The 25264-nt window shown below is 34.1% G+C and overlaps 1 protein-coding gene across 1 annotated transcript in view; it reads left to right on the top strand.

Moving 5' to 3' along the window:
- SLCO4C1 (solute carrier organic anion transporter family member 4C1) overlaps positions 1 to 13690 on the top strand; it is a 105736-nt gene extending 92046 nt beyond the window's left edge. The window contains 6 exon segments of the mRNA XM_037801802.1: positions 3155 to 3264; positions 3267 to 3307; positions 6223 to 6413; positions 7712 to 7776; positions 9239 to 9376; positions 11200 to 13690. Coding sequence (XP_037657730.1) covers positions 3155 to 3264; positions 3267 to 3307; positions 6223 to 6413; positions 7712 to 7776; positions 9239 to 9376; positions 11200 to 11360 — 706 coding nt within the window. The 3' untranslated portion in view covers positions 11361 to 13690.
- Positions 13691 to 25264: the final 11574 nt, after the last annotated feature.

Genomic DNA, 25264 nt, shown 5'->3' with positions numbered 1-25264 from the left:
TCCTGTTCCCATCTTCAATCAATCAAACACCAAATCTTACTGGTTCTAAATTCAAAATATTTCTGATTCTGTTTTCTGTAATCTGAATGTTGTAATTTTGTTCTCATTTACATTGTCGTCACCTATTGTCCTGGGATATTGTAACTGGGCCCCTTCCTTCAAACTTATTGTTTTCGTTTGCTAAAGCTGCCAGAATGCAATATACAAGAAATGGGTTGGCTTTTACAATGGGGATTTATTAGCTTACAAATTTACAGTTCTAAGGCCATGAAAATGTACCAATTAAGGCATCAACAGGACGATACCTTCCCTGAAGAAAGGCTGCTGGCATCTGGGGTTCCTCTGTTAGATAGCAAGGCACATGGTCAGCGTCTGCTGGTCTTTCACTCCTGAGTTTCATTGCTTTCAGCTCCTGGTTCAAGTGACCTCCTCTCTGAGCTTCTGTGGGTCCTCTCTTAGCATCTCTGGGACTTTTCTCTCTCAGCTCTTTCTGGGTTTTTCTCTCTCAGCTTTCTGGGCTCTTTCCATCCTTTATCCTCTCATAAAGAACTCCAGTGAAAAAGGATTAAGACCCACCTTGAATGGGCCAGGTCATATCTCAAATTGAAATAACCCAACCAAAAGGTCCCACCCACAACAGGTCTGGACCCACAGGAATGGATTAAAAGAACATGGCCTTTACTGGGGTACATAACAGCTTCAAACCAGCACACTTATTCTCTGTATAACTCACAGGATTATTGCTTTAAAACATACATTTGACAATATGACCTTTCAGTCTGAAAGTATTTCATTGATTACCTTTTTCAAAAAGGTTAAAGTCCATTGTTTTCAACAGGGCCCATGAGGCCCTGGTCTCTGGCTCCTCTGCAAGTGCACTTCCTATCACTCCCTGCCTCAGACATCGTGCATACTTACCCATCAGGGTGCTGTTTTGCAACTCTGTATGCTTTAGTACCAGCTTTTTCTGAAGTAGCTTTTCCTTCCCTCTTACTCATCCTTTTAAGAATCATCTCAGGCGCAGTTCCTTCAGTCACTTTTCCTCCAAACTTGCCTTTGCCTTCTTTTAGGTGTTTTCCATCAGTGCTTCTCAAATGTCCTTGGCAGATATGTTACTGCACTAACCATATTAGTGTATGTATATCTGTGCCCATCCCCATTCCTAGACTGAAATCATTGAAGACAGAGAATATCTTATTCAGATTTGAATTTCTAATACCTAACATGGGGCCTACCTACTTGCTCAGTATATATTGGTTGAATGAATGAATAAAGGAGAGATTGGAGAAAAATATTTGCTTAGGCTAACCCTTTATTTTGAAGAACATGGGGCCAGGGGAACCGGGAGAGTTAGATTTGGTAATGAAAGTTTTCCCATTGATAAAATGAGTAATCTGACGTCCATGATTTTATTCATCCTTCCAGGTTAAAAATTCTAAAATGAATGGGACTACAAGAAGGAAGTCCTCCCAGTAGGAGTAGTATGGAAAATGCAGATTGTGTCGCTTTTGAGCTCATGTTGTGTTCCTCTTGACATTGTGCTTGCACTATTTTGGTTGGAGATTTTGAATTCCAGACAATATATTCACAATCATAATCAAATATAAATGCAAGAATACTCTCAAAAATTAAATAGAAATTCCTTTAGGATGATACTTTGTTGTAGATGATTGAGTGTTAATTATAGACTATTGAGATTACACTTTTTTGTTCAGAAGAAACTGTTTAGAATTGATCTCAGGCAATTGCCTGAGTGAGAATTTCCTACCATTTTAGCAGGAAAGACTTTTATTCTTCTGTGTTCTCTCATAACTGTAGTTTTGTAGATAGTACACATTGATCAATCTGCCTTTACCATTCATGAGCCTCCCGAGGGGCAATACTTGTAGCTGTCTCCTACAGTTTTGCTGTGTCATGTTAGAGAGAGTGGTGTGAAATCTCACGGATGATGCCTCAGTTCCAGATGTGAAATAGGGGCCACTTTGAAAGCCATGGTTACTTTCCTAAGCAGAGATCTCCTCCTCGCTCTGATCCATTGTGTGGTAAGAGAGTTAAGAAGAAGATAGGAAAGAAGAGGAGAAAACATGAGGACAGAAAGCTTGCGCTGGTTATATTTCTCCTGCCTGGGAGTGATTTCCTGCAGTGGTGAATATTCAAATAATTGACCTAAAACAGGATAATTGTGGGGATAGTGGCTTGTACAAAGCTGGGAGTTCAGGAAAGGGGATCTTTTCTCTCTCCTTATAGGCCTTCCTCTCTCCTTTCCTCTTTTTGCTGTTTATTTCTTATCTTTTATCTGTCCTTGTCCATTATTTGTACTTCTGTTTCTTCCTCTTTTATTCTGTAACTATATATTATTTTTAAAGCTGGTGTTAGTAAAGATGACAGACACTTTTATGGTGACATACTGACTACATATAGTTATGCTGGAGACATAAATCTCTGTAACATTTAAACATGATGGAATGGAGCTCTGTTAAAGCACATTCAAGTTATACCAAATCATTTAGAACTTTATTTGCAAAAGATATATATAAACATGTTTTAAAAGTAAGGATTTTATTTTCTAATCTTTTTGACCAATGAGATTGGAGAGTCTTCTCAAATGTTCCAACCTCACTCAAAGAGACTGGTTCTGAATAGTGCATCTAAACTTGTGCCCCTTTCCCTTCTCCATTCCAATGGTTTTCAATCAAGGACCAATTTTGTGTCCCTGTTGTTCTCTGCCCTACTCTACAGGAAATTGCACAATATCCTGCGACATTTTTTGTTGTCACAACTGAGGGGAGTCTCACTGGCATCTAGTGGGTAAAGACCAGGGATGCTGCTAAATGTATATGATGCATAGGATCAGCCCCTGCAGCAAAGAATTATCTGGCCCCAAATGAGAAACCTTGGTATATTCCCTTGCTTTGCCTTATTTTTCTTATCACTTAAAAATATTATATTATATAGCTATTGCTTTCAATGCCTCTTTCCCTAACAAGAAGTTAAGCTCTATGTGGGAAGTGAGACATTTTATTTGCATTATTCATTTGGTTCTTAAATACATGTTAAGTGAGTAAATGACTGAATTGCAACACATAACAATGCTTCTGAACTATTCTTTAAAAGCTAAAACATAAATAATTCACTCTCTTTCTGTTATTTACAGGACAGGAGAACTGGGAAACTTGACAGCACCTTGCAATGCCAATTGTAACTGTTTGCCATCATATTTTTATCCTCTCTGTGGAAGAGATGGAGTCCAGTATTTTTCTCCCTGCTTGCAGGTTGCATAAGTTCTGTCTCAACAAGACAGCCACCGGTAATTTGTGTTTGTTACTCAACCTATTGTCAGGGAGACAGTGTGCTTGTGTGTTTATGGAGGACCTCCTTTATACCTCTAGTGGAGTTACAAAGCTCCAATTCTTTTCCTCGCTGCCCACACCTCCTCCTCCGACCACTCCAGATGACAAAGACTCTTCTTTGCCCCAGATGCAATTATTGTTGAAATATCAATTTGGCAATTACTCACATATGTTTTTGTAATGTCACTACTGTTGTAGTAGTGAAGTATTATTTATGTTTTTTTCTTGTTTTCTTTTTCCTCAACTATATTTTAAGCTCCTTGAAGACAGTGAACTTTCCCTGTTCTTGCTTAGTACAGTGTAATAGATAGCTAATAAACATTTGTTAGTATTATTTGATACACCATGAGATACATTTTTAAATAACCAAATAATTGATTCATTTTCAAATATAAATTTACTTTTAAATTGAAAGTACAATGCATATTAGTTTGCCAGATGTTATTTCTTTTTAATACAGATAAATAATTTAAGAGAATCTATTAGAATTTTAATGTACTACATCTATGAAAGATTTCATCTTAGTTAAACTTAAGAGCCTTGTGAACAAATAGTATTCAGATTACTGCAAAGACATAGTGTGTTATGCACTAGTAAATAATGTGTTAACTTTTGGAGAACTTGAGGGAAATATATAGTATGGCATAAGAGACAACAATGAATAAGATATGTAAGCACAGTCTTGAATATTTGAAATTTGGGACAGTGAAATGGCTTTCCTTTTCCAATGTAAAGAAAAACTGAAGAGTGTGAGAAATATTTTTTTGCATAAATAAGTATACTTTAATTGAAATCATCTTTAAATTACTTTAAATTTCTTCTGAAACCAACATGGATCACTATGTGTGTATTTATACACATTTATGTGCTCATACACACAAATGTATGTGTACATATATATGTACATATATGCTTAATAATTGTATGTTTAATAAATACATTAAAAGTTTATTACAACACACTAGGGTTTAATCTTACTGCTGGAGTTAAGCCAGAATCTGGAAAATAATGAACATTTTTTCAAATTACCTAGACTGTAAATATTAAAATGATCATCAAAAAATAATTTTAAAATCTTCAGGAAAAAAATCTGCAATGAATCATATTATAAGCCAATTATAATTGGATGACCTATATATTGATTTTATCCTTGGAATAAAATCAAGAAGACCATGGCTATAAAGTACCTATGAAAATGTAGTGAAAGACATTAGGAAGATTTTCAAGATCTCAAAACTGAGGATTTGCATGCCTTCAAACTGGTTGGCCTCTGGGATTGCTTTAGTTTCAAAGCATCTTGAGAAAAGTAGATGTTTGTGTCATTTATAGGGAATCAAATTTGTAAGTGAGTGTAATGCTAATCATAGAATCAGATGTACCTGGCAGATGACTATACTTTAAAGAGATGAATAAATAGATAGCAATGTTCTGTATGTAAAATATGATCAATAAAGGTTATTGACTAACTCTGATTAGAAGATGACGGAAAGACAAATTATTGGGAAAAGTTTTGCTTACATATCTGGAAATGATACATGCAAATATCCTGAACAAGAAAAACAAAAATCAAAATTGAATACCAAATGCACATTTGAAATGGTATTGATTAAGTATGGTTAATTTAATATTTATAACTTTCAACAAATAGTAAGATATTTATTATCTTAATCAGCAAATTGTCTGTTAGGGGTTGTTTAGGAAGAGCAAAATATTTTGACTTCCAAATTTGGTATCTGACTTCTGTTTTTTTTTTTTTTTTTTTATGTCCAACCTTTCCATGTAACACCCTACTGATTTGCATGAATTTTATTTTCTTGGAATATTCATAAAGGCAAAATGCATTGATAAGAATTCCAGTAAACAGGAATATTAGCTTCATATCTCACACCAATAACCCAAACTAAACAGATTTGACTAACAGTTACACTGCAGGCAAATGTATACTTCTTTATATAAGATAGTTGTAAACTTTCACCAGGATAGAAAATACTATTCTCAGTTTTCTTTCTTAAAATATTTAAAGATCACATTATATCTGATTGCTGAGTATGTAACAGTCAGTTTTGGGAATGCCATCTATCAGTGTGGGCCTTTAATGAGGAAAAAAATTTATAGTAAGGATGGGGTTGATGTTGAAAAATAAATAATTATGCTTAACAACCTTTCAAAATATCTGAATTCTTTGTTTTCCCCACAAAGCTAATACTTGTGATTTTTATCATGTTACCGTCCTTCATTATGCATATGTGTGTGTATATACGAGTAGTTCCTAAGCTATCTATACTCAAAATAGCCTTGAGGTTAATGAAGGAGTAAATTACATTTTTTATTGTCATAAATACATCATCCTAGGAGGGATACAGTTTGCTTTCAGTAAAGCTACTTGAAAAAGTTCAAAAAATTGTAGTCAAAGGTTAAAAGCAACATTTTTTTTTTTTCAGTCTTATGAGTTTGCAAATCAAAATTACGGTTTCTGCTCTCAGGTTAGTGCAGGTAATGAGATTTTCACTCAAGATGTCTCTTTGCCTCCTGTAATGGAAAAGAAGAAAGTTAGCAGGTAAACATTATCTGCACAGTTATGGTCTATTGTGAAGAGTATGAAAGGTCAGGCAGTTCTCATCAATTTCTTTTTATAAATCATAAACCAATAATAAGTTACACGTTGAAGTAATAGCCACAGAAATCAAACACAAATGACTCTACTTCATAAATATGACCCTTTGTTTTCATTTGTTTAATTTCTTAGCATTATTTGCCATATATGGGTATGGACAGTGTGAGAGTGTTTGCCATATCTAGAGATGTACTAATTTTGCAATGATAAAAATTATTTTTAAAACACTTTAATCATTTTTATATTTAATATTTCTAGATATATTACAACTGTTCCTGTATTGGAAGGAAAACAGAGATAACATCTGATGCAGAAAGTGTTGGTTTTGAAGCTAAAGCTGGAAAATGTGAAAGCCGATGTAGAAACTTGCCCATGTTCCTTGGCATTTTTTTTCTTACTATTATTTTTACCTTTATGGCTGGTACTCCTATAACTACATCCATCCTTAGGTATGTATTATATTGTGAAATTTGCAGTCCCTAAAACAATGGAAAGAAAATTGACTCAAGGATTCATTTGGGGTTTATATTGACCAATTGGTTTCAATTCTAATTCAGCCCTTTACAAGATCATTAGTTGTTTGGCACTGGATTCGCTACTTTATTGAGCCCAGATATATGAGGTGTAGATGAGATCATGCATGTGAAAGTGTCTTAACATTGCCTACCTGGCATGGACCTGATGTTTCCCTGTTTTTCATGAACTTTGGTTGTAAGCTGAAGATATTTTCAATTCTATTTGGGTGTGATGGAAATAAAACACACTCCCGTAAAGGTTAGAATCAGAATGACATGTACCCTACCTTATACATTAGGTGCCGTGATATCAAACCCTCCTGTAAACTATGCTGATGGGTAAGAAGCTGGCTGTCACCTGGCTCTTTGTCAGCATTTGTGCCTTCGGCTGATAAGCTGCTCTTCCTCAGCAGGCCCTCTGCACTGCTTTACAATGCACTCCCTACCGGCTCTTCTATGGGCTCACCAGCCATTCTGAATCATCCCTCACAAACTCTAGCCTTTTCCCTTTTCAATCCTTTGTTCTTTAGTAAATGCTTTCGTTTTCACACACTTTTGTCATTTGGAAAGTTTAGGAATTCTCTTTAAAAAATTTGTCTGCAACATCACACTATATGGAAATTGGAGGTGTTTAGAGAATGAGGAAAACGATTTTTAAAACTTCATTTTTGAGCAAGCACCCAAGTCACCTTGTGACTACTTCTTCGTTTTTAAAGACTGCTTGATCCTTTTTATCTTTCATCTGATTCTCTTATGTGCTGACATTATGTCTTATTCCTCTTTGGCCCACAATCATTATTTGAATTTTGTTGAGTTCTATTGAACCTCAGAAACCATTTTACATGGCCTCAAATTTGTACCTTATTCCAATAGATATGATTTCTGTCTCGAAGTTAGTAAGAGTTAGAGTTAGAATTATCTGCTGGCAACTTAATAGCAGTAACCAGAAATATGTTTTGTTAATGAATGTCCTTTTCATTTACATTTATTAAAATTCATAGAAGCTAATGACTTTCTTTGTATTATTTGTAATATTTTAGTTCAGATAGCATTTTTCTTCTTCTGTAATTCCAAAAAGACTGAACTAAATATAAACTTAAAAAAATGTGTTTATTTTCTGTATACGTTTAATTTAATACATCAATGCTAAACTGGTCTAAAAAATGAACTTGCTGAAAGAATGAGTACATTATACAGCCATTTTTGGTCTAATATGTATTTAATATTTCCAGGTGTGTTAATTACAGGCAGCGTTCTCTAGCATTGGGAACACAGTTTATGTTTCTGCGATTATTGGGTATGCCATTTTTTCTTAATTCCTTGGTACCTGTTGACTATTTTGGTTCATTAGTTTTATTGATTTACCCAATTATGGTATATGCAAAGACAATAATTAATTTGAATACAGTGGAAAGCTGCATAATGGTGATTGAGGAAAGCTGTTTTCCAGTGTTCGAAGTGTAGTATTATTTAAGTATTATATAAGAAAATAATAACTTTATTTTTAACTTACCTGATTGGTTAGCTGTTGTTACCAACTATGCTGCAAATGTGGTCTTAGAATATAAAATATGATCAACACATTTCTGATAAAACATAGTAAAAGAAAAATTCTTTTTTTTGTCTATTCATATAAAATCTATTGCCAACATTAATTATAATAAATTTTTTACCATTGCCATATGCCTTTTCTCCCTGCTTTTATCTCCCTTTGTGGCACTATTGTGTTGCATTAGCAATAAAATATAATGAATTAAGATGTTTCAGTTAAAACTGTGGCATAGCTTTTATGGGTAACTAAGACTAATAGAAGAAAGAATTTATATCAGAATTTTATAAGGTCCCAGAAGAAAGAGAAAACCGTAATAAAAATAATATTGATTGTTTATTAAAACAAAAGAAAAAAAAAAACTGGAAGGAACATTAGTGATCATCTAATCCAACTTTCCCATTTTTCACATGAGTAAATTAGGGCCTGTGAGGTGCAGGGATTTGCCCTTAGAAACACAACTAATGGTGGCAATGAGACTAAGAAAAAAGATATCCTAAATCTTAATCCATCTTTTCAACTCCATCACAATGCAGGTAATGAAACAACAGGTTGGCTGTAGCTGTACTCTTTGCCAAGAAATAAGACCTCTTATTTGGAGCTCTTAATTATATGGAAGTTTAGTGCCTTGTGGCCTTGGGCTCTTGGGGTAGAGGGGAGGTTGTGTATTAGACAGCAGTGTTCCTAAGCATGTTCAGTGTGAATTTATATGTGTGTGCATATATATATAAATATACACTTTTACGCATACACATACATGTTAGGGTATGTATACACTAAATACATGGTGTGTATTTATATCTATACACACACAAACTAATTTATATACACATACATATACACATAACACCTATACTGTAGTTCAGCAAACTTATTTGTGATCAAGAATAATTTATTTCAAAGCTAATTTCAAAGGCACAGTCATTACATTAGAAAAGCTGCAAATTAAAACTATTATTAACCCAATATACTCTAGAGCTTTTTATTAATATAATTTTTAATTGATTAGAAATGAAAATTATTTTAGAATGTTTTCTCAGTGCTTCTGTACATCCCCTTAATTTGCATATGAATTGATTAACTTCATATGGAAAGATTCATGCCTTTTTAATTTTTTTTATAAATTATATCTATAACTATGTATATAAAAATATTTCTAATTATAAACTATATTCTTCACCCATTTGTATTTCACATATAATTCTTCTAGGTACAATACCTGGACCAATTATATTTGGTATCACAATAGACAGCACATGTGCTTTCTGGGATATTAACGACTGTGGAATTAAAGGAGCTTGCTGGATATATGATAACATCAAGATGGCCTACATGCTAGTGGCAATATGTAAGTGGTGACTTGTTGATAAATAGAGCATAAATTGATGATGTCAAGGAAAATATCTTTTTGTTAATTACTGAAGCCATAGCATTATGGAATGCTCAGTCCACACCATAGGACCATCCTATTGCCCTGTAACAGAGATCAACTATCATAGCATGTTATGAGAGTCTTTGAATGGAGTCTACAAGGCTCAGTTTTAAATAGAGTAGAATAAAATTTTAGGCTTCATTACATCATGTATGATATAATTTTCCTTTAATGATGTTAAAAATTTTTAGAAGTAAACCAAAAACCTAAAGATGTTTTCTGCAAACATTCATGAATATTTATTGTCTAAGTATCTGCACTTTGGAAAGCATACAGAGCTGAGATAGGAAACTGTTCTTTGATAAAGCAGGTTGTAAGAAATTTTTTAATAGCTTAAAATGTTAGCCATGATGTTTAACCCTTTTTGCCTTGGTTAAACAATGAATGAAACTTAAGATAAGATTAAGAAAGTAGAGCAATACATCTAGTTTGTACTAATAAGGTAAAATTTAATATTGGAAATTTAAAAAACAACCTGTAGAAATCTTAAATAGAAAGAAAATATTTACATTATACTATATTTATATGTGTATGTATATGCAAATAATGTGCTATTTTCATTGCAATAATTTTAGCACATGTATCAAGATAGGCTTATTAATGTTACAAGTGTTTAAATCTAGAGTTTGCTGTCTGAATTTTTAATGACAAATTAATGAAATATCCACCTTAGAAATAAATATGTACATCCCAGGAAAAAATAATGGTAGAGTAGATAGTGACTAGAATAAAAAAAATTAATCTTACCTCTGCTTTTACTATTAATAAAACATTTTTATTCAATGTTTTTATGTTTAAAAATGTCTTTAATTGGTTGTGATCTTACCTTGAAACCAAAAGATATGGACAGTGAATTGTTCCTTTTTCTGCACAGTGATGAGTGTGAAAATTTATTTCCTCCTTATAGACACCTTTAACTTTTTCAGAAAAAAATAAGACCTTGTACCAGTAGGATCTATGTAATTTATCTTCCTGTAAAACTACTAATGCTTAAATCTATGAGCATTTATGTTTTTCAAGTCCACACTTTTGAGTAAAATATTAGTGATTAACGAAAAGAAATCAGCAACTGCAAAAACTATATTATGAGGTTGTTTCATTTATTTGATTGGCATTTAATAAATGTTTACACCATGACCAGAAGTAGTTTCTCTTCACATAGCCAAGCTCAAAACTAGAAATTCTTTAAAAACAAATCAAAGTTGTGAAGTGAATCTTAATGTCTCATGTTCTTAGTGGTTACTTAAAGGTAAGTTTGGTTGAATATTGAAGGTTATATGTTCCTACAGAGGTTTATCCTAAGAATGCCAAAGACTTTTTTATTTTTAGAACAATTTTCCATTGTACATGTGAAAATGCTGCAACTGATTACTCAGGTTAGAAGATCATGTAAACTATCTGTCTTTGTTATTAACTTTTGGTTGCTTGTAAGTGTTTATAGAAATGGTAATGTATTAACAAAGTTAGATATCAGACATGGCTTTATATTATCCTATACAACACATCTTACAAAAGTATACAATCAAACCACTAATAGAATAATTATTTTTGTACATTTTTATAGAAGAATTTTACCTTTCTCCTCAATGTTTAAATGTTTTAAAACATAGAACTATTATGCCCATATAATCTTCTCTTTAAAGTAGTGAGTTCGTATCTATGAAGAATTTTCAAGGAAAATTAATTTTTGTAATAATTAAAGGCATAAATGCATGGCTAATTTTTGTTTTTATATTTAGGTGTTACTTGTAAAATTATTACCATTTTCTTCAATGGGTTTGCAATCTTTTTGTATAAACCACCTCCAATAGAGACAAATGTGTTATTTCAAAATCAGAATACAGTTGTGACCGCTGTTTCAGAAGAAAATGATCTCAACAAAACCAGAAATGAAGAGTGAAATAGAGGAAAATATTTTACAGCTAGAAAATTGACTTTCATTTCTAAGAATGTACCTTGCCATTGCAGCATTATTTACCTAATATGGAAAATTGTATTTAAAAAGTTGATGTTTTATAATTGAATATTCTTCTGTATATGTGTGGATTCTTATTTGCTTTTGCTCTAGGAAACAGACATGTGCCTTCAAAGTTCACCAAAAGCCTCGAAACACACTCACATATATATATAATACACTCACTTATTTTCTATTGTCTAGGTCTAAAGCCCCCAACTAATAATAACTAAACTGGAAAAGCCAACAATTAATTAAAAGTTTACATCATAAAAGGGCAGGGAATGTTTCCATCACTCTTGCACTTTATTTTAACCATCATTGCCAATAGTTTGGGCTTATTTAGCAAATTTATGGTGTAAAATTTTAAACTAATCAAACTTATCTGATGGTTTTCAGGAATTATTATTGAAAGTCCATGAATTTAAAACCAGCTACACAATGCACTTTGATTTTAAATTTACATATACTAGTCTGGCCTTTATCATAATAAGTTATTAAAATATTAGAATGTAGGCTATTTTTTTTTCTTTTTGTCTTAGTATACAGTGAATTCAGAAATGACATCATTTTAAACATATATTTTCACTTTAACTCAAGAATTCCAGAAAATAATTTGTTGATTGTTAACCCTTAATTTTATGATTCTGGGATAGTATTATTCAGTCACGTCTTCCATGAGTAAATTACCAACTTCTGTAAAGTGCCAATTAGACATGAAAAATTTCTTAATGAACTATTGATCAATGTTTAAATATTCAGTACTTTAATATTTCTTATTTTAAAAAATGATCACCTAGCACGTTATATATAGTACCTATAATAGTGTTTTTCCTTACAGTAGTAATCTCTTGTTGTTTGATTAAAACATTAAACTCTACTCTTTGACTGATGCATTTATTTTGAAAGTTAAACTGTTTCACATACCTGATAACATAACTTCAATACATTTGTTCAGGTCAGATTTAATGCCAACTTTATCTGCTTAGAAAACAAAGGAAATAGATAAGCGAACATCAACAAAAATAACTTCTACAATGGTTAAGAATTTTACTGATTATGAAAAGTGTTAGTTCCTTTCAGTTCAAATGCAGAGGTGTTTACATTTGAAATTTTCAGTAAAACTTTCACTAATTTAATAAGCTTTGTTACTAGCTTTCCTCTTCCCCATCAGCTTTTATCTACTTGTACTTGTTTTTTAGAAACAGTGTATTTTATACACTGTGATCCAGGATAACATGATCTAAGAGTAAAGCTGGTAGGAAACCAGGATCAGGAGCACTAGAAATTCATGGAATTTAAGAGAGTATGGAGTATTTGACCAATAATGATTCAATAACTAATAGTACATATAAAATTCAAAGAGAAGGAGTAAGTTAGGAGTTAGGCAAGCAAGCACATTTGACTGTTAAAGAAGTAGAGGAGCAGTGGGTCAGGAACCATTCCTACTTAAACCAGGAATGTATGCACACCAAAGATCAAAGCCAGCTGAATGGGTAGCCAGAAGTCCAGACTGTTGGGAAGCAGAAAATTCATAGCAACTAAAGGAACAGTGCAAGATAGGCATACTGTACCTTGTTTCAGAAGCAATCTCCCTTCCCTCTAGCCAGGTGCTGCTTCCTGTTGGAGCAAAGGCTAAATGAGAGCTTAAGCTTTCTGGGCCATATATGTGGAAGTGGGGAATTGAATAGAGCATTTCATGGCTGTAAAATAATGGTTAATCCAGTAGAACTCATTAAGAGAAGTATGAACTGACAGCAAGAGAGGAAACAAAATAGCTATAAAAACATAGTTAAATAAATAATCAGAGCCACTTAATTTAGAGAGTGGGAAAAATCACCCCACACATAGAAATAGTTTGATAAACAAATTGCTAAATAATTGCATTCATGGTGATATTTAGTTATTGAGGGTTACATTGTATTCAGTATGCTAAGCTTGATAAGGCAATACATTTTTACAAAGTTTTAAATGAAAATAATTTTCATGCTTGAAGGAATCAGACTGTTATTTATGACATGCATATTTACAAAGAATACCTCCTTTCGTGATAGAGCAGTATAGACACTACTGTAATTTATAATAATAGTTTATACTTTGGGATTTACCAAACTATGGGTGGTGTTTTGCTACTTTTAGAAGAAAATTTTTTCATACTATGTATTTTTTACAATTTGTACTGATTTTTAAAGTAAGCTTGAATTTATAAATTGACTTTTTGTTAATTTTGTACATAATTGGAAATATGCCTTTAAAACTTTTGTCTTAATATTTGTGCTCCCTTAATTATAGAAAATACAAATGTAAAGTCTTATACATTGAAAGAACTGTGTACAATTGATTTAACTATAAATTGGAGGAAATTATGAATAAAATTTTAGATCTATTACCTTTCAAGATTTTATTGTAAACAAATTGTGCAAAATGTATACATATATCTTTTATAAAATCAGATGGTTTGTAATATATTAAGAGTTTAACTTTATTAAATAACACAGATTTTGAATTGAGATTTATCTCTGTTTATGAATATCAGTGCATTTTATAGAAGGAAAAGTGAAAAACAGTACTTTCAAACCTGGCAAATGGGATTTAATAAATCTAATGATTTCTGATATCTCAATTAACCTGTTTAATTCAGTATAAACCATTTTCATTATGAAATAGATACTAGGAGAATTCTTTCACACAATAGTTTCCAAGTAGAGCAGATATATGAGTTTGATGTGAATAGAATACATGTTGCTGATGACTGCTTTCAAAATATCTGAGACTCGCAAAAGTAATGTGCTTTGGAAGGGACATATTTAATTCCTCCTGCTTTATCAAAATACTTAGTTCAATATTTTTAAAGAAATCAGATTGGACAATAATTTGAGTTATAATGCCCTGTTCCCCTTACAATGCATACAGGCTCCATCAGTAATTTAGGGTAGTATTTTATTGCACCTCAAACAATCAGTGTTAATTTATACATTACACATGGGCAATAAAAAGTAAGTAGTAGAAAATATAGCCTATTTTTAAAAACTGAAAGGGCAAGTTGGTTTAAAACATTTTAGTGTTTTAGCTAAAATTAATTTAGTTAACATTTTTTTTTCTCAAGAACTGATACCCTAATTTTTTCTGTCTGGATTTAGGTTGTCTTTCTTTTTTAAACTTTATTTTGTAAAATTTTAGACATCAAAAGTTACAAAAATAGTACACACAATTCCCCTGTAAGATTTACCCAGTTAATGTTTTACGTATCCAAAGAATAATTATCTAAGACAGGAAATTAGCATTAGCTTAATGCTCTTGATTTATCTAAAGATCTTAATCTAATTTTGCCCATTGTAACACTAACCTTTTTCTGGTCCAAGATCCAGTTCAGGATCCCACATTAAATTTATTTTTCATGTCTCTTTAATCTCTTCTAATCTGGAATATTTCCTTAGTCTTTCTCTTCCTTTCACGATGTACCTGTTATCTATGGCTGCATCAAATTACCCCAAACTTTAGTGCCTTAAAAAACAAATGCTCATCTGAAGGCTTGTCCTAGGGCCTCATGACATAGTGCACTAATGTAGATACTGCAGTGAAGGGAATTTGCACACTTCAGGAGTCAGGGTCATTGGGAGTCATTTGGAGGCTAGCTACCCATACATGAGTTGAATGCTTTTGGGGAGCACTGGCCAATTACCTTGTATACTATCTCTCAATTTGGGCTTTCTGGTGTTTTCTCATGATTATATTGAGGCTATACATTTCTGGCAAAAGTACCATAGAAATTATATCATGTCCTTCTGAGTGCATTGGTATTAGGGGGTACATGATTTCTATATTTGATAGGAGTTTGATCACTTGCTTAAGGTATGTGTCTGCCAGCTACAATGACTCTAACTTTGTTTTTCCCTATGTGACTAAGAAGTATCTTGTGAGAGATAATTTCAGACTGTGCAAGTAACCTGTTTCTCAGCCAAGTTTCACCCACTAATTTATTAAGATCCACACCTTAATGTGGTTTTTGCCAATAGTGATTTTCTATTTCCATCACATCTTTTATGTCAGGATTCTACTGTAAGAAAGAGTTGTCCCATCTCTCGGTTTTTAAGGTATTCAATTTATAATTTACTTATATAAGGATGAATTCATTGAGATTTATTTTATTCTATGGATTATAATCCATTAATTTTTTTTCTCAAATTTTTTCCCATGTGGACAATTGGGAGCTCTGTCAGGTTGGTTCCTGTGTCTTTTTTGGCATGACTCCATCATTACTTAAGCATATTCTTGCTGTTTCAGCACACCGTGTTCTTGGCTTATCTTGTAGTGTCCTTTCTGCAATGATCCCTGTTTCCTTTTATTAGAGAATAGAATTTAAGAACCAAGATTTGCATGCCCACACCCATGTGTATATACAAATATGAGTATCTCCAGCTGCAGTCCAACACCACAAGGTTCATTCTTATTTGTAATGCTCTAACAGTGAGAAAACTGGCTCATGACATACTATTCATATCCACAACATACTATTTACTCAATCCTGGTGTTTTAGTTTTTTATTGCTGACATATCAAGTTACCAAAAATATAGTGGTGTAAAACAATACCCACTTATTATCTCACAGTTGTGTAAGTCAGGATACCAGGCACAGTGTGGATCAGCTGGTTCTCTGTTCCAGGTTTCACAAGTTTGAAATCTAGTTACTGACAAGACTACATTCTTTTCTGGAGGCTCTGGGGATGAATCTACTTCCAAGCTTATTCAGATTGTTGGCTGAATCCAGTTCCATGAGGTTGTAGGACAAAGACCCCATTGCCTCGCTGGCTGTTGCCTGGGAGTCATGCTGAACTTCTAGAGGCCAACCACATTTCTTGGCTCCTGACCACCCCCCCCCCACCTCTCTGTCTTCAAAACAAGCAAAAACAGAAGAAAGCCCTCTCACATTTGAATCTCTCTGACCTCCCCTCAGCCTCATCTCTCCTGCTTCCTCTTTTGTTCCATCTTTATGAACTTAGCTGGATAAAATTCTCTCCTTTTAAGGGCTCATGTGATTAGACTAGGTCCAACTGGATAATTCAGGTTAATCTCCCTATTTTAGCATCCAAAATTGTATCTACATCCACAAAGTTCCCTTCACCACAGTACCTAGACTAGTGTTTGAATAAAATAGGAGATGGGAATCTTGGGGAGGCAACTATAGAATTCTGTCTACTACACCAGGTATACTCATAAAATAGTCTCAGAATCTTTGTGTTTATCATACTTGGAGTTTGCTGAGCACCTTTGATACATGTTTTAGAGCTTTTCATCAAATGTAGGAATTACATGCACTGTAAAAACTAATTTAGTGGGCAGAACATTTATAATTATAATGGTGAACTGAGGAATCATATCTAACCCTTTCCCAAAATGCAAAATAAAACTAGGCAAAATTGTCAAAAACAACATTTCTGGATCTTGGAAGTAAAACAACAAATTGAGAAGTTTTTATTAAAGGGAAAACTGCTGAACCTTGGGTAAGAAGTATTGGTGTCTGTGGTGTTTTGGCATGGGATGTTCCCATCCACTCACCAGCTCCATCAACATGGTGTTACTATGAGAGCAAGGCAGGCTACGAAAGGGGAAGCTTTGATAATGGAAGAAGCTGACTTGAATTGGAGTAGAAAACAGAAAAATGTTTTGGACATTTCCCCCAAAAGTAGCAATCTTGGTGGCCAATGTTATAGCTAGCCTAGGATTGATATCCTGACTGAAACATGTAACAGGGGCAGAATCACAAGAAATTTAACAGTTATCTGGATTATCCCAAAGGGAGAAAGAAGTCAGAGTTGCTATAATGTCTAGATTTCTAAAATGTTTATATTTCAACAAGATATTGTGAGGCATGCAAAGAAGCAGGAAACTGTTACCTATACTCAGGAAAAATAGTTAATGGAAACTATCATGGAAGGGGTACAGATGTTGGTCTTAGCATGCAAAGACTTCAAGACAGCTACTATAATTATGTTCAAATTACTATAGAAAATGATTCAAAAAAAGTATGATCATAATAAGTTATTAAAGAAAGACTATCAACAAAAAATTATAATAAGGTACAAATGGAAGCAATAGAATTGAAGAGTACAATAACTGGAATGGAAAATTCACTAGGAGAGCTCAATAGAAGATTAGAAATGGCAGATGAAATAATCTGCAAACTTAAAAGTATATCAATAAAAATTATCATATCTGAACATTAGAAAACAAAAAGGATAAAAAAATGAAAGAACCTCAGAGACAGTGGGACACCATCAAACAGCAACATAAAGATAATAGAAATCTCAGAAAGAGAAAAGAGAGAAAGGAGGAGAAAAATATTGGAAGAAATAATTCCTACATTTGATGAAAATCTTTAAAATATGTATCAAAGGTGCTCAACAAAATCCAAGTATGATAAACACAAAGATTCACAACTGGACACATTGTATTCAACAACTGAAAGGCAAAGAGAAAATCTCCAAAGCAGCAAGTGCAAAACCACTTTTCATGGACAGAACAACCATACAGCTGGTAGCTGACTTCTTGTCAGAAACAATTGAGGCCAGAGGCAGGGGGTGACAAGTTCAAAGTAATGCAAGAAAAAAATTATCGATTATGAATTTGATATCCAGTAAATATAGCCTCCAAAAATGAAGGTGATAAAAGGTATTCCCAGATAAACAAAGAAGAATTTGCTTCTAGCACACCTGCTTAAAAAGAATACTCATATAAGTTCTTCAGGCTAAACAGAAATGCCCTAATAAAAATTCTAATTCTATGTAATGGCTATCTCCATATTCTGAGATGCTGATTCCTTTGTGTATAACCTGATCGATCCCTGGAACTTTGGGTATCTGTTTGACACCTGAAACTCAGAGCTAGAACTTGGGAGATATGAATGTCAGTATTAGCACATATAGCAACTGGTAAAAAAGCTGAAAAAGAGTCCAGACTTCAACTAGAGATATGAATGAAGAAGATGTGGTTAGGTCTAGGGCAAATGGGGCCAAAGCGTAAAGGACAATGCTGACTGCATTTTAAAAACTTCAAATTCCATGTGAGACTGAGGGAAGAGATGTTTAGTTGGTGCAAGATCTGTATTTCCTAAACAATTTAACTTGTACAGTTTGTTCAAATACCATAATTACATGGAACTTTTAATAGGAAGTGAGACCTGTAGGTTTGCGTAGGTTAGTGTGAAACAGAGACACATCCCAAAGTAATTGGGACAGAGAATAAAAATATATATGCAGGGCCCCTTGAGAAGCTGGGGGAAAATGCAGAGGTGTTGGGCTTCCTCACCTGGATTGTTGCTGATGTTCTCACAAACATTGAGGTGGTTTGATGTGCTGAGCCCTCTATCATGGGACTTGCCTTTATGAAGCTCATTACTGCAAAGGAGAGGCTAAACCTGCTTATAATTGTGCCTAAGGATCCTCCCCCTGAGTATCTCTTTGTTGCTCAGATGTGGCCCTCTCTCTCTCTCTAGCTAAGCCAACTTGGCAAGTGATCTCACTGCCCTCCCCTCTACGTGGGACCTGACTCCCAGGGGTGTAAATCTCCCTGGCAACATGGGATATGACTCCCAGGGATGAATCTACCCAGCATCATGGGATTGAGAACATCTTCTTGACCAAAAGGGGATGTGAAATGAAACAAAATCAAGTTTTAGTGGCTGGAAGATTCCAAATGGAGCCAAGAGGTCACTCTGGTGGGCATTCTTATGCATTATATAGATAAACCTTTTTAGGTTTTAATGCATTGGAATAGCTAGAAGTAAATACCTGAAACTATCAGACTGCAACCCAGTAGCCTTGACTCTTGAAGATGATTGTATAGCAATGTAGCTTACAATGGGTGACAACGTGGTTGTGAAAAACTTGTGGATCACACTCCCTTTATCCAATGTATGGATGGTTGAATAGAAAAATGGGGACAGAAAACTAAATGAAAAATAGGGTGGGGGGGGATGATTTGGGTGTTCTTTTTTACTTTTTTTTTTTTTATTCTTATTTTCACTTTTTCTGGTACAAGGAAAATGTTCAAAACATAGATTGGGGCTAATGAATGCACAACTATATGATGGTACTGTGAACAACTGATTGTACACTTTGGATGATTGCATGATATGTGAATATATCTCAATAAAATTGAATTAAAAAAACTAATTCTAATGAACAAATAAAGATCACCGGGAAAGTAATTACATATAAAAGACTACATAAACTTCAGATGGATTGTATGGTGTGTGAATAAAACTGTTTAAAAATTACTGTGTAAATATAATTTTTGTCATCTTTCTCTTAATTGATATAAAAGACAATTTAACTCCTATGGAAAAGAATGAAACTGGCTACCAAGATGATACTGGTAGACACAGAAAGTTTAAGAAGACCATTTTCTGTAGGAAGACCATAGAATATTATCACCTGATCACCACAAACATCACCATGCTCAGAGGGAGGGTTTTATGAAGGAATTCTATACAACTTTCAAAAATCAAATAATCCCAATGCTATTTACATTGTTGTAGAACATATAAAAAGAAGAAAAACTTTCTAATTTTCTTTCTTCAAAGCAATTATAAATTGATATTCAAGTCTGATAGAGATAGCACAAATAAGAATTATATACCAGTCACAATCATAAATAATGATGCAAAAATTTTGATATAAAAGTCAAATTTAATCTAATACATTAAAAATAACCACTTCGTGATCAGTGAAGAAAACTGTTAATATTATTCACCTTATTTCTCTAAAGAGAAAATATAATGTGATTCTTTCCATAGATGCTGAAAAGGCCTTTGGAAAAACTCAATAGTCATTACTTAAAAAAACACTCAATAATATAGGAATTAACAGTTATTTCCTTAATGTGATAAAATATAGTATGCTGACTCTATGAAAGTACTATCATATGACTGTCGGATGTACAAATCAGAAAACATTCACTTAAATTTAATATAAACTGTTGTCCAAAAAACAGCATCCACATTAATGGGACAATACTATAGGCATTTCCATTAGATTAGGAACAAGACATGAATGACCACTATCTTCACTACTTTTTAATACTGTTTATGGAGGAATTAACCAATTCAATCAGATGAAAGAAAATAATTACGGGCATAAGAACAGGAAAAGAATAACCAAAACAGTTTCTACATACAGAAAATGCACTTACAAAGATTGCATCCCTGAAAAACCCAACAGGAATAATAATAAAACTAACAGGAAACAATAAAATAATTCAGTAAGTAGCAGGAAATGGAATTCATATATAAAAATTGATAACTTTCATATTTACAATGTATATATCTTCTATCTCCTATTAGAAAATAAAATGGAAAAGAAAACCTAATTTGCAAAAGCAGCTGTATTAGGACTAAACTTAAACAAGGAAAGTACAAAACCTAAATGATAAGTTTAAAGTTCTGAAAGACAAGACATGAACAAATGGAAAGAATATCTTGTTTTGCATCAAGTTCGCAACAGTGTGAAGGCATTAATTTTCCCTAAGTTAATGTATAAATTTAGTGTAATACCAAGAAAATATTAACATGTTTTATTTCTGGGGTTAAACAAGTTGATTCCAAAGTTCATATAGGAAAAAAAGGAAAGAAATAGCTCACCAAAAAGAGAATACCAAAAAAAGAAAAATTATGAAGAACCTAAAAGAAGAACAATAAGGGTTTGCTAGTCTATCTGCTATTAAAACATCTTTTAAAACCTCTATAATTAAAACATTTTTGTACAGTTGGGTGAATAGTTTACTGGTCAATAGAAAAGAATAAAAACCCAAATATAAATCACCTAGCTTTTCTAATCACTGGAGAGAATACATACTTTTTAAATGAATATTGTTGAGTCAACTCAACAGCCATTGAAAACAAAAATGAAATGAAATTTATATCTCATACTATACATTAGAACAGACTTTAATCAGATATCTAAAAGGAAACCCTGAGCACAGTTAAAAATAAAAAATCCAAATTGATTTTTAAGTTGGATGAAGAGAAAGCCATTCTATAACTCAAAATTCAGATTCAGTAAAAGACTGATAAAATATTTTTAAAATATTTTGCTTGACAAAAATTACAATTTTTTTCAATTAGGCAAAATTGAAAGGCATTTGAGAGACTGGAGAGAACATTTGCAACTTATAAGGCAAATAATGAGCTGATTTTCCTAATAGATAAATAGCTCTTAAAAGTGAAAGAAAAATAGGCCAAACATCTCTTGGAAAACCAGGTGAAAACACACTATTAATAAAGAGTACAAGGATAAATTAAATACAAAAGACTATAAACATATGAAAAATGATAACTTTATAGAAATAAGAAATTTCTTGTTTCTCAAAACACAAAATGGAAATTAATACTCCATGAGGTACCATTTTTCACTATAAAAATTGGCAACATTCTAAATACTGACAACACATGCTTTTGGTGAGCTGTGCAGATGCAGAATTTGACTCACGATGGGAGTGAAAAATGGTAGAATCCCTACAGAGTAGAATTTAACAACATCTAACAAAACTAACTATGCATTGGCCTTTGATTCAGGAATCCGTCTTCTAGGAATCTACTCTTAAATAACCTCACTAAATAATTACTATTTGTGGCATTATCTTTATTGGTAAACTATGGAAAATAACACAAATGCCCAGGAAACAAATTGAATAAATAAAATATCCATACCATATTGCACTATACAACTATATAAAAGAATGAGGAAGATCTCTATGAGCTGATACGGAATGATTGCCAGGATATATTGTTAAGTGAAAAAGCATTGTGCAAAAGATTATGTATAGTAGAGAGAAAACTCCAGAAGTTAATGAAAATGATTTCTTACAGGAGGTAGTGGAAATTGGGATGAAAGGGACAAGATTAGGAATGAGACTTTCCATAGTATGCCTTTTTAAAAAATACAGTTATGACTTTTGAGCCATGTTAAAAATTAAATCAAATCAAAATGGGTGAAAGAAGTGGGTTCCAAATTTGAATACAGATGGAAACAAATGAGCCTATCTGAATTATATTGACAACATAGCCACAAAGAGAAATGAATTTATTTGGATGTTCTGCCTATATATCCTTAGTGGTTGTTCTAGTTTGCTAATGCTGCCAGAATGCAAAACACCAGAGATGGATTGGCTTTTATAAAAAGGGGGTCAATTTGGTTACACAGCTACAGTCTTAAGGCCATAAAGTCTCCAATGTAATACATCAGCAATCGGGTACCTTCACCGGAGGATGGCCAATGGTGTCTGGAAATCCTCGGTTAGCTGGGAAGGCACGTGGATGGCGTCTGCTCCAAAGTTCTGATTTCAAAATGGCTTTCTCCCAGGACATTCCTCTCTAGGCTGCAGTTCCTCAAAAATGTCACTCTTAGTTGCACTTGGGATATTTGTCCTCTCTCAGCTTCTCTGGAGCAAGAGTCTGCTTTCAACAGCTGTCTTCAAACTGTCTCTCATCTGTAGCTCCTGTGCTTTCTTCAAAGTGTCCCTATTGGCTGTAGCTCCTCTTCAAAACATAACTCACAGCTGCAGCTGCACTGAGTTCCTTCTGTTTGTCAGCCCGTTTATATGGCTCCACTGATCAAGGCCCACCCTGAATGGGTGGGGCCATGCCTCCATGGAAACATCTCCTCAGAGTTATCACCTACAGTTGGGTGGGGCTTCTCTGGAGCAAGAGTCTGCTTTCAATGGCCATCTTCAAACTGTCTCTCATCTGTAGCTCCTGTGCTTTTTTCAGTGTCCCTCTTGGCTGTAGCAGCTTGCTCCTTCTGTCTGATCTTATATAGTGCTCCAGTAATTTAATTCAGACCTACCCTGAATGGGCAGGCGAACATCTCCCTGGAAATTTTCCAATCAGAGTCATCACCCAGTAATCCCATTTCTAGGTATATACCAAAAAGAATGGAGAGCAGGGAATTGAACAGATATTTGTACACTGTTTTAGTTTCCTAGGCTGCTCCACAGTTGGGTGGGGTGCATCTCCATGGAAACACTCAAAGAATTACAATCTAATTAACACTGATAGGTCTGCCCACACAAGATTACATCAAAGATAATGGCATTTGGGGGGACATAATACATTCAAACTGGCACATTCCACCCCGTGGACCCCAAAATGACATTATCTTTCCATATACAAAATACATTCATCCCACAACAATATCACAGAAACATAAATCATTTCAGTAACAACAGTTAAGTACAGGATTCCATCAAAATCAATTATAGGCATGGTCAGTCCTAAGGCAAAATTTTCCTTTAGCTGTGGATCTGTGAACTTAGAACAAGTTATGTGCTTCCAATATACAAAGGAGGGGCAATCATAGGATAAACATTCCCATTGCCATAAGGAGAAAGAGTAAGGAAAACAGGGTTAACAGGACCAAAACAGTTCCTAAAACCTGCAGGACAAACTCCATTAGATTTTGAAGTCTGAGAGTCATTTACAGAATGACATTGCATTCTTGGGACTTGAGAGAGTGTGAGTCTAACCCTTCCTAAGGGCCTTTTCAGCAGCCCTTTCCTCTCCAAATGCTTGGGTGAGTTCTCCAACATACCCACACATTGGGGAAACCACCTTCTCAGCCCCATCCTCCTTAAACATTGGGGCAGCTCCCAGATTCCCTTCTATCTCCGGGGCACACACTCAACCCCTTCAGAACAGTGTGGTGGCAGCCAGGCTCTCCCCAATTCCCTGGGAATGTGCTCCACCCTCTTTGGGGCTTGGGGTGGCAGAACATTTCCTGAGCATTAAGGCAGAAGGCCCACCCTAGACCTCCAGGGCAAACTCACCCTTTCCATGCATGTGGGCTGCTCCGCTTTCCCTGCCCGAGACCTCTTGACTCCACACCTCAACCTCCATGGCTCTGTCTTTGAAGAAATTTTTCCTTCAGTTTGTTCCTTGTCTGTCTCCTCCAGTCCAGACTGGCAATGGCTCTGTCTATAAAGATCTCGCAAAAATTCTGTGGGCTACACATGAAGCACACAGGTGTCAAAGCCATCAGACAATAGAACTTTCCACAAATCCTTTCTGCTTAACTCCTTTTCCAATCTTGGCTTGTACTGAAATGGCGGCTGGGTTCCATGTTTGGTTACATCCTCAAGTTGCGCTGTAGCTTCTGGGATTCCACCCCCAGAAGCCTGTACTTTTCCAAGCCATCAGCTTCTGGTTTCTTTGAACCCAAGAGTTTAGTTCTAAGTTTATATCTCTCTGCTTGCATTTTACTACAAGCTGCAAGGAGAAGCCAGGGTATATCCTCCACACATAGTGGAGATCTCCTCAGCTAAGTATTCCAGGTTGTCACTTTCAAATTCTTCCTTCCATCTGACACCAGGATTCAATTTTGCCAAATTCTCTGCCACTTTACAACAAGGATCACATTTCTTCCAGTTTACAACAACACATTCATCATTTCTGTTCAAGCCCTCATCAGAAGTATCTTTAGAGTTCACATTTCCACACACAGTCCTTTAAAGCAGTTTAGGCCTTTCCTATCAAGCTCCTCATGACTCTTCCAGAATCTTCCCCTTATCCATTTAAAAAGCCATTCCAACATGTTTGGTATTTGCAAACTCAGCAGCAAAAGCACCCCACTTCTCTGCTACCAAAATCTGTTCTAGTTTGCTAATGCTGCTGGAATGCAAAACACCAGAGATGGATTGGCTTTTTTTTTTTTTATCTTCATTTTATTGAGATATATTCACATACCATGCAGTCATACAAAACAAATGGTACATTCGATTGTTCACAGTATCATTACATAGTTGTACCTTCATCACCTAAATCAATCCCTGACACCTTCATTAGCACACACACAAAAATA

This window comes from Choloepus didactylus, chromosome 13, assembly GCF_015220235.1.
Source record: "Choloepus didactylus isolate mChoDid1 chromosome 13, mChoDid1.pri, whole genome shotgun sequence".
Lineage (NCBI taxonomy): Eukaryota > Metazoa > Chordata > Mammalia > Pilosa > Megalonychidae > Choloepus > Choloepus didactylus.
Note: the sequence above shows the minus strand (reverse complement) of the source record. Positions and strands in the feature narration are given on the sequence as shown.